Source organism: Ursus arctos, unplaced genomic scaffold (genome assembly GCF_023065955.2).
Source record: "Ursus arctos isolate Adak ecotype North America unplaced genomic scaffold, UrsArc2.0 scaffold_6, whole genome shotgun sequence".
NCBI lineage: Eukaryota > Metazoa > Chordata > Mammalia > Carnivora > Ursidae > Ursus > Ursus arctos.
The window spans coordinates 15,167,586-15,178,941 of NW_026623078.1; the positions used below are offsets into that span (position 1 = coordinate 15,167,586).

Below are 11,356 nucleotides of genomic sequence, written 5' to 3' on the forward strand. Positions count from 1 at the left end.
CATTCCCGCCAACAGTCATGACTTCTCCATATGGTTGGGCCCACAGAAGACAGACACTAGGAGCCCCAAGTGAGCGTTTAGCCCAGCTCAAACTCCAAGGAATGAGAGTTTTGCTGAGGTCGCAGCTAGCCTGTCTCAAGCCCGCAGCACCACATGCCTTATTTTCAGGTTACAACACTGCATCACACTTTTGACAGACCATCTTCCTTTTTGCCTTTGTAGGTTTCACAGCGGCAGCCTCCCTCGTGTCTTTGGCTTGGGCCTTGGCCTCTTACCAGAAGGCCCTCCGGGACTCTCGAGATGACAAGAAGCCCATCAGCTACATGGCTGTTGTCATCCAGTTCTGTTGGCACTTCTTCACCATTGCCGCCAGAGTCATCACCTTCGCCCTCTTTGCCTCGGTTTTCCAGCTGTACTTTGGGATCTTCATCGTCCTCCATTGGTGCATCATGACCTTCTGGATCGTCCACTGTGAGACAGAATTCTGTATCACCAAATGGGAAGAGATTGTGTTCGACATGGTGGTGGGGATCATCTACATCTTTAGCTGGTTCAACGTCAAGGAAGGCAGGACACGCTGCAGGCTCTTCATTTACTATTTTGTGATCCTGTTGGAAAATACAGCCTTGAGTGCCCTCTGGTACCTCTACAAGGCTCCCCAGATTGCAGATGCTTTTGCCATCCCAGCTCTGTGTGTGGTGTTCAGCAGCTTTTTAACTGGCGTCGTTTTTATGCTGATGTATTATGCCTTCTTTCACCCCAATGGACCCCGATTCGGGCAGTCACCAAGTTGTGCTTGTGAGGACCCAGTCGCTGCCTTCACTCTGCCTCCAGAAGTGGCCACAAGCACACTCCGGTCCATCTCCAACAACCGCAGTGTCACCAGCGACCGTGACCAGAAATTTGCAGAGCGGGATGGGTGCGTACCTGTCTTTCAGGTGAGGCCCACTGCCCCGTCCACCCCATCCTCTCGCCCACCACGGATTGAAGAATCTGTCATTAAAATTGACCTGTTCAGGAATAGGTACCCAGCGTGGGAGAGACACGTTTTGGACCGAAGCCTTCGAAAGGCCATTTTAGCCTTTGAATGTTCCCCGTCTCCTCCAAGGCTGCAGTACAAAGATGATGCCCTTATTCAGGAGCGGTTGGAGTATGAAACCACTTTATAAAATAGAAGGCCTCGGAGGAGCCACAACCTCCAGGTAGAGGGGTGACAGCAGGGCTGTGGCAATAATGAAACTCTGTCCTAGAGTAGGGCAACAGGCTGTAATGCGCTTCGTCTGACCCTCCATCAGCTGACTGCCTGCTGCTGGTCTCCTTTCAAAACAGTGGCTGAAGGGACCGAACCGAACCGTGCCAGCTCAGTAGGACTCCTTGTTGCTACCAGCCCCTCCTCTCCACTTTCAGCGTGTCCACCAGAGGGTACAATGAGCACGGAAAATGTTGCCTCCAATCAATAGGGTGTTTTGATGGAGTTAACAGATCTTTGCATAAAAATATATTCAGTCACACACGCACATACACACACATACACGCACACACATGCTAACACACGTGGCACCAGTCCTCTGTCAAAATAGCTTAGGTGATTTTTTCTTGATGCAAAGCTCTGATTCTGAATATAAAAACAAAGAGAGAGAGAATATATCCCTCAAGACTCCAGAAAAAAAAAAAAAGAACAGTACTACTTAGAAAAGAATTTCATAGACCATTCTCATTTGGAAACCACTACCATGCGTGCAAATCCTATCCCATGGACCGCAAACTCAACTGTTGTTTACATGTGTATTCGAATGGATGGAATGGTTCATTTTCAACACATTTCAAGATTTGTTTTTTATTTTAAATTTTCGTTTGAGAACGTCCTTTCCGACAGAAATCCTATGCAGCACATGTGTGGCTTTCGACAAGACCAAGGAGCTCGCTGATTTCGTGATGTAAATTAAATGATAATCATGATTCAGTATTCAGTTGCAAAAATTTAATAAGTACATGAAGAGGAAGCAGGGAAACAAGGCAAAAATGAGCGTCTGATTTTCCCAGCCTGCCAAAGCTCACCCCGGCCGGCATGGAGATGCAGAGCGGCAGAAAAGGAGCATGGTGAACTGGATGTTTCCAGACGTGGAAATGCGTGGTTCTGTGTGATGACTCCAGAGCACGCCTCGCCACACCTTCCTAGTGCCAAACACCGTCCAACCACAGGACTGACGTGCAAGTCCCAAACACCCGAGAACGAGTGGCGCAAGCCCCCCAGACGTGGCGCAAGCCCCCAGACGTGGATGTGAGAGCGCACCATCAAGTTTCCCACTGTGTACAGACTCCCCCCCTCCCCCCAATCCAAGGTCAAAGTGATGTGTCTTTTAGAGGCTTTGGGACACTTTTTAGTAAGTATGAGCAGACAATGTAGTGAATATGCTATGAGAAAACCCTTCCAAACTGATTGAGGGCTTATCACTAGATCCAGCTAAGATTTGTATTTGAATCATTTGTAAAGTCGCACTCTTACAACAAACTTCTGGGTTTTAAATACCTCCGTACAGCAAGTAAACGTTCCCTGCTTTCTGTTCCCAGTGTCCTCGGTCATGGTGCTTTTTGTTGCATTAAAAGTGCCGGTCAAACTTTGATAGTATTTTTTTATAGTTGGTGCAGAGTGGAATAACTCATGGATTATTTCAATATTTTTGTAATAAAAACTATAGGGTATACATATAGGCATCATCACTTTTTTTATAGACCTGGAATCGTTTAAAATCCTTTAAGCATCATAATTACTTGGGATGTCAGAAACTGGTCCACAAATTCCGTCAGCCTGCCTCAGCAGATTGAGAACACTTGTCTCTTGCAAGATCACCCAACTTTGCAATGTTGGTGCACCCAGGAACCTGGCCAGGGGTGCTATCAGAATATCAGGTGACAAGAGAATCAGCTTAACTAGAAAGGGCTTGTCAAGACTGGCCAATGTTTCCCAGGATGTGAAAGCTGTAAATGATTACTTTCATCCATCCATTATCACAAACCTGACCACAGTGGAAGATGTCTTAAACTTCCTTCCCTGGTTTTATATTAACCCAACTTATATATTAAGTATTAGTCAAGTCACTAAAAAAAAGAGAGAGAGAAAAAAAAAGAGAGAAAGTCCATTAAGCTTAATTATTCAGTTATTTGGACTGTACAATCTACTTAAAATAGTCAAGTTCAATAGCCACCACCTGTAGTGGGTGTGTTGTACAGAGACGGCTGTCCCCATCACATCCACAGGAAATGGCAGAGGGCTCAACCTATGACTTCCTTTGGTACAAAGCCCCAGAGCAATATTTTAAAAATAGATGATTTTTTATCGGTAGACATGCTTGCCTAGTACTCCATGATTTGATCCTCCAAGCAAGATTTCCACTAAAAAATAATAACCTTTTGTTCGGATGTGAAAAGATTACCTAGTCGCCAGTAAAGGCCCAGGAAGATGCTCTTCTTGTCAGCAATTGGTGAAAACATTGCACCCCCATTGTAGAAGAGGAAAAAATCATTATATTGGCAAAAATTCTTCACTTTTGTGCAGGACCATGAGTTATTAGCTTCCTTATTTCCAAGAAAACTTTTAATTGATGATCTTTGGAAATTCAATGGCTCAGTTGAAGTATATCTTTGATTCCATGAGTAAATACCAGATTGCAGGTAGAGTGGTCAATCAACACAAACTCATCAGGCCCCACCACGCCTCAATCATGTAAGTCCTGAGTTATTTCTCAATTTGATCCCTCATTTAACATGTGAAGAGTCAAAATGAGTGCTGTGTGAATAAACAATAATGTACTGCACTTTGTCTTGGAGGTAAGAATATGGTTAGGAGGGTGTAAGACGATTGCATTTCTCAGTGATTTCCCAAATACTGTAAATACTCTGTTATCCAAAGTATTTGAAGACTGTGATGTTTCAGTTAATCAAAAATTTTTGCTAAGGAAATGATATCTCCACCATAAATCCAAACTTTCTCAAGATTACAAGAACCAAAAAAATTTACTTCCGAGGAAAATCGTGACCTAGTCTTCTTTCCATGATTCAGAAAAGCACTGCACTGCCCTCAGATGGTGTGGTGATGAGAACTGTTATTAGTTTCTAGATACACAGATAACAGAGAGTTTAAAGTATTAGGATTTAAAGAGACATTGTCAATGTACAAAGGAACAAAGTTTGATTTTTGTCTTTGTATTTTAGTTCTTCCTGAGATTTCATTTTCAATCTGCCATGAAACCCTCCACAAACAGTAACCAGAGAATCCAAAATGAACATGCTATGGTTAGCATTCAGATTGGAAATGCTGGATTCTTCCTCTTTGGGACCCGATTTCCTGTGCCTGAGTCTACTTGGATTCTCTGAGGGAAGAGGGGGTCCTGCTCTTAGCACTCACTTTTTGCATAGGACCATATAATTTTCTAAAAGAAAACGTTAAACACTTTTTTCACTTTCAAAGTAGCATTTCGAAATGAAACTGTATTTAAGATTAAAGAACATATATATCTTAACTATACTGAGATTTTTAAGTATTTGTCTGGAGGAAAAAAAATTGTTTCCATTTAAGTCAAAGTTTGGTTCCCCCATAATGACTATGTCCTTTAAATTCTCTTGGCCATTAACATTGTCCTATTGAACTATGTGCCGTCTCGTTGAGTAACACTGACTTTGCAGACGCTCAGTTACTACTACCCATTTATGATACTGCTGTGAACCCAACAAATGAAATAAATTCTCTTACTGACTTGGCAAGAACATGCAATTCGAGTATTAGCACAATATAAAATACAAAGATAACCCTAAGATGAAAGTATAATGACGTACGTATGCGTAATTCCTAAGTGCCCAATTTATTTTGCTCTATGAATAAATGAAGTGATAGCACTGACCAATTACAAGTGAATGGGAATCATTGAAATCTCAATGATTGTTTTTTAAAGTATCATAACATGCGTATATGTCATATATGTATATATAACACACATGTATGTTTTATATATATATGTACACACACACACAACTAAAGGAACAGAGATGAAAAAGATGAAGTATATACTGCCGTTTCACGCATATTAACTGGTATGTTACCGACACATGAACTTTTAGTGGAAAATCTTTTTCCTCCTCCTTTTCAGCCCAAGCTTCCAGTCCCTGTCTATAAGACATCCACACACTTGTAATGTGGAAATACCTAGATGCAACTTCACACTTTGAGCTTAAATAAGCTGTATCATTCCTAAAAGATTTCATCTTTTAGGCAGCTGAATAGAATAGTTTTGAATCATTTCAAAGTTTCTTTCCCCCAACTGGTTGAATTGAGCAAAGTAAAACCCTTGTGTCCTTACCAGGATTGTGTAAGGCTACACATTTGCCTTTAAATGTACCCAATGCCATTGAGTGGAACAAGTTCTCCCACAACATTTAGACAAGGATCCATTTTTTCCTAATGCACCATTTTCTAGACTAAATATATGCTCCCCTGATTTCGCATACATTTTTGCCATTAGCCATTGCTGTTTCTATATAAAGCTTGGATGAGATCCCTGCATTTTTATGTTTCTAAGGAGAATTCCTTAAAGCCTTTTTACAAACAGCTCAGACTGTCTTTCAGAAATACAGCTCAGAGGATGCTTGAAGTGCATAGTGAAAACACAGCCGATCTGAGGTGGTTGTTTCTATAAATTCAGTGATGGATGCAGATCGACTCATGTTCATTTATCTTCAACAGTCCAGTGTCACTTCTGAAAACAGTCAAAATGATTGCTTCTGCCAGCTTGTGACTCATAACACCCTCTGAAGCCGGGGTATTTCAACATGGCCGGGGAAGGGCCATTTCCCTCTACTGCCCATTCACTCCCCGCACCCTACCTCCATTTGCAAGTCTCTGGCCCTGACCTGTCTCAGGCTGTGAAGTGATTTCAGCAGTTGGATTGCATCTCCCCTGCTCACTCAGGCAGGCTGCCCTGTCCACTGCAGAGCTTCCTCTCTGGACCTATGTCTGGTGCAGTTGCTATCCTAGAAATGGGCACACAGAAAGACTCAATTTGTGCCTGCAATCAATGGTCTAAACAGTAGGATTACTCATTCAACAGTAAAACTCCATGGAATGTGGGTGGAATTGTATAAAAACACAATGAGCCATTTAATTTTGTTAATTGTAGCAATTAGGCTAGCTCGAACACAGCCTGTACTCATAGCAGAAAGCCAAGTGGAAGAAATGGCAAACAGCCATTTGCCCACAGAAATGAGGGGTTCAGAAACTCTCCCTTGAGTGTTTAAGGAATCATGTTGTTTGATCATCCATTTGAAGCTCTTTCTCTAGATTCCATAAGAAAAGAAATCAGACTCTTGTTATATTGCATGCAGTGATCTAATCCAAAATGTAAACTCCAGTCAACCTTTTGTGGTCTATGTTCTGCTCAATAAGGGATGGGTTTCAATGTCCTTGAAATGCCTAGTTGTTTTGCTAAAATATTTTACTCATAAACAGTATACTGACATAATATGTCGGAAACACTGGCAAGCAAATTTCTGCTTTGGTAATTTTTTTACCCTTAGATATTCTTGCAGTTCAGTTCCCCATATTGATGGTAATTTACCATGACTGGCAACTTTTCATGTGTCCAGTGCTGGCTACAGAGCTTTACCTATGTGATATTGAATCCTCACAACCATGTATGAGTTAAGTACCATTTACAGAAGACAAAACCTAATCTCAGAGATACTAAACAAATTGCCAGAGATCCCACAGCTAGGAAAGTGGAGCTGAGAATTGAACACAACTTGTGACAACTTTTAAAACTGCAAAATTTTCTAGAAGACCAAGGAATAGTTTCCCATCGACACCTATTTCTGATTTGGCAAGCTTTCAGAAGAAACAAAGTCATGGTCTGATGACGAAATTTTCCAAAGCAAGTTTCATTTAAAGTCAAAAATGTCTTCCAAGATGAAAAGTTAAAAATAAAAGTCAATGATGAGAAATGGAAATTGCCATCACCTGTAACTGAATCTTACTTCCACACCTTAATTCATAGTATGTAGATAAGTGCTATTTTTCCATTCTGGACAACTGGCCTCCTCCATGGCCCTACTCTACACTAAAGTAAGAGATAAATATAAACTAACCAGATGGTTCTTCTCTTGTATTCTGTGCATGTGCTATACTGTCATCCAGTTAGACACACTGAAAAATAACTGAACTCCACTACTTACTTTGATGCTCTGACGGAGAGAGAGACAGAGAAAGAGAGAGAGGAAGGAAGGCAGGGAGGAAAGATAGAACAACAACCATTTGAAGTGACATTATTCCATTCCATTGCCATGATTTTTCTCTAAATTTTATGTCTTGTAGTTCACAAAATTTAATATTTAAGAGGATTATTATACCCTTAGCTTGACCCATCATATAAATTGAGGAATCTTACCTTAGATTAAAAGGTTAGGTGTAAAGAACAAAGCAAATGTTTACCAACTATTTGTTGAATTGAATATAAAATGATTGATGTGTCCTTTCCCTCCTCACTTTCAATGTAACATGTCTGAGGCCTACAGGATGACAGTAAAAACCTATTCAATGACATTGTACAGTAAGTTGCATGTGATGTTGTTTGAATTGATTCTAAACAAATAGCCAGTAATAAACCCCAAATTTTCTCAACCTTGGTATTTATTTTAGAAAAATACGCAGTGATCATTCTGACTTTAATGTATGAAAAATACAAGCAATCTTCTCTCTTCCTTCTTTGATAAGATTTAAGCAGATCTTTATGAAGATATGTTAAATTAGAAGTCACTAATGTTTATAGAAAGTAACATCTAAAAGAGATCTAAATGTTACTTCAGCACATTCCTTTTATAGATGAGATAACCAAGATCCAAAGAGATCAGGTAATTTTTGAAATCAAAATTCCTTCAATCATCTGTTCAGTAAGCATCACCCACAGGTCTAACATTGCCAGGCAATACACAGCTAAGTGCAGAAGGAGTCTCGCAATCCAGAGGCTTACACTTTGGTTATTAGAAGCAAAATAGGAGTCTTTGGACTTTAACTCTTTTTTGCTCTACTACACAGTTTCTATTTTTAATATCTACATTTAATTCCATACTACAGCAAAAAAGAAACATAGCTTTCCCAATGTTGTATTATGGAAGCCTCATGATAAACAACTGCCACACACAATGACAAACATAAGATAATGATATACATATAAAGGTAAGTCAACGATGGTTGACCATCTATAAAGAGAAAAGTAATTTTATGATTTGTTTTTATGCCTCTTCACACTAGACATTTTTAAATTGAGGTCATAAAGCAACAAAAAGAAATTGAAATACTTTTTTGGCACATAGCGCTTGACTCAAAACAATCATATCTGAATAAGCTTTGGAGATATTACTGAGAACCTCTCTTAAGAAGAGGCATGAAATGAGAATGCTTCTAAAATGTCTGAAGACTTTTCTAATAGGCTACTTCTCTGATCTTCAGGAAATATCCTTCATTAGCACATACACTATGTCTCCGGCATAGTAGTTATTTAGGAATAACACATTTCCAGACCTAAGCCTCAGTTACTGCAACCTGAAAGGTTGGTCTAAAGCCATACTTCCATGCCCAGAAGAGCAACACTGTGCTGTATTACATTCAGGAGTCTGGATAGCCAGATTCACCTTACTCACCATACTGGCATAATACCCAAACCGAGTCTTTCCCTGCAATATTGCCACGTGGTTGGCTCCCGACAGGTGTAAGGAGTATATTGCTTAAAGGTAACTATTAACTTGCATAACTAATTTGCTCCAAGTGAAATCATTCTGATCAGGGAATGCATAAACCCAAAGGTTCTCTAAGAAGTAAAAGGAAGGAGAGAAGGCAGATTAATTTGTATAAGCACATAATAATTCAAAGAATTCCTTGGTGAGTCCCATCAAGCATCAATAAAACAGTTGACCTAATAACAGTGGGAAGTATGAGGCATGGTTTCTAGGTTCAAGCCACTGTAAGTAGTTCATTACTGTGATTACTGCTGTTTTAGCCATTGCACCATCCAAGAAGAGTATAGTTGCTGATATGTTTGCAGAGCAAAGATCATGATAATAAAACAAACCAACATCAAAACTAATTAATCAACTTGATAAGTAAATATTACCAGCTCAGTACCAACACAAAATGTTCTCTCGTGTTGTTATTAAAGCCTGTCACCTAACTCTGTTATTAGAATTCCAGAAAATGTAAGGTTTCATGTTTTTATTATACTTCCATCTATCAAATTAAGCTGGTGGCCCTCTCCTCTCTCTATTGCTTGATTTGCATTAAAATGGAACTAATCAAATTTTTATTTCATTTAAGTGCTACAAATATTAACAAATGGAGATGTTGTGTTTGAGCTAATTTAACTGTTCTAGTGGCATTCTGGTATGGAGTTGTATCAAATCAACACTCTTAATTATTTCAAATTAATTCACTTATCAGTAAGTTCTACAACACCCTTAAGTGCGTTGAAAATGTAGCTCAGGTTTCTCTCTTACGAAATTCCTATTTTGATTACAAACCAGTAGAACGTGTCTTAATCAACTTCAGCATTTCAATCCATTGTGATTCTGGAAAATGAGTGTGTCCGGTACTGCTATGTTAACTTAGCAATTAACCTTCGACCTGGTCTTTCTATGGGCCCCACTGTGAGTTCTTATTCTATTCAAATTGGGAGCAATAGCAAGTCATCCTGTAACCAAAGGAGATCTGTTGGCTAGTCAAAGAATTGTCATTTTATATCCTTCTTTCAAAGAACTAAAATATTCAACTTTCCTTATTAACCTTTCTATTATATTGTACATAGAAAAGAAAATGGAACGCTGAAATATGTTCTGAAATCCTGGGGCGAAACCTTTCCCTTGGTCTGAATCAAGAGGCTCGGTGCCCTGTGAAGAGCAGTAAATCTCTCTGTGCCATGAGGAAAGGGAAGGGGGACAAGCCAGTCGCTCAGAAATGTGAGCCTCGACTGTCACAAAGATGTATATGGCTGATGGTATCGATTCCCTTCTTTTTTTACAGAAACATCTTGGAACTTGTCAAGCTTTACTGAAGGTGATTTGCGTTAATTAATGCAACAGACCCTTTAATCTTGCAAATTCTTGACTTGTAATATTGTAGCCAAGCTACCGCGAGGGAAAATTAATCAGTTAGTGGGAAGGAGCACTCGTTCCGTGCCAAGCCGTGCCCAGGCCTGAAGAGAAAGACCTCTGTGAAGTAGAGCACTAATGAATTCGTGCTACCTGCTTCCTCATCATTCATGCTATGAATATTCATCCGCTTCATTTGTTTTTGCCAGTAAGTGCTGCTTTGAAAAAAAAAAAAGAAAGAAAGAAAAATGTCTATGGATTCCTGGGGCTTGCATAGCTCAGAGAATAGGTGCTGGGTCATGGAGACTCCTGTTAAATGGATACAAATCTACTTGTGTTTGGAAATGGAAAAAAAAAATGTCATTGTCATCTCTTTAATGATTGATCTGAGTTCCATGGCTGCCCTCACTTAGTTTCTTGAGAGTACTGTTGTCAGCATTGTAATAACCAATTTATGAAAAATTGAATCTGTAATTCCATTTCAGGGGTAAAACCTGCATGGATGTAACTATTCAATAACTTTATTCCTGCCTTCCTGGGTGGTGACATTGCCAGTTTCAAACTGAGGTACATGAGTTTATGGTATCGGCCCTCCTGTCGTTGCTGAGACCCGACAGAATGTCAGTTACAAGCTATAAGATCAAGTAGAGATTCTTATTGCCTAAATGTTCACTTAAAAGTAAACAGGTAGTCTCATAATTTAAAAAAATCATGGTTCTTTCCCACTTGCTTCTCTGTTTTCCAAAGTTCGAGCTGCAAGATAAGAACGAATATACTTCAGATAGTAGTCTTAGAGTTTGCAAGTGTTAGGCATCCATATGTTCTTACAAAGTTTCTATCTAACCTTTTGGTAGAACAATTTCAGGAGTGAACCCTAGATGAATGAGTGAAAATCATCAGGTTTATCCAATAAACAACCTAACGGAAAAATTTTAGAAAAGAAGCAGGGATCCTTTTTCTTGGATTTCAAAGATGTTTCTCCTTGCTAACAGACCATCTTAGTGATTTGAGAGCTACTGAACGGTAGTCCCAGTTAGAGGCTCATTATCGTGCTGCACACCCTATTCTGTCAAAGTCATTTTTCAGAACTAACTCTTGGCACAAGCACTGAAATTTAATGGCAAAAGCTGGCCTACTACCATGTGACTTATTTTCAATTGCAAGGCAATGAAAACTAAGTTGAAGAAAATTTTGATTTCCTGAACTCCAAAGCCAAAATGGGCACAAAGAG

At 39.6% G+C, this 11,356-nt stretch overlaps 1 protein-coding gene across 1 annotated transcript in view; it reads left to right on the forward strand.

Annotated features, from left to right (window-relative positions):
* Positions 1–7,666, forward strand: part of XKR4 (XK related 4) — a 416,882-nt gene extending 409,216 nt beyond the window's left edge. Inside the window, exon 3 of the mRNA XM_048212519.2 lies at positions 223–7,666. Within this exon, the coding sequence (XP_048068476.1) occupies positions 223–1,169 (947 nt within the window). The 3' untranslated portion in view covers positions 1,170–7,666. The remainder of the gene's footprint in view (positions 1–222) is intronic.
* The last annotated feature ends 3,690 nt before the right edge of the window (positions 7,667–11,356 follow it).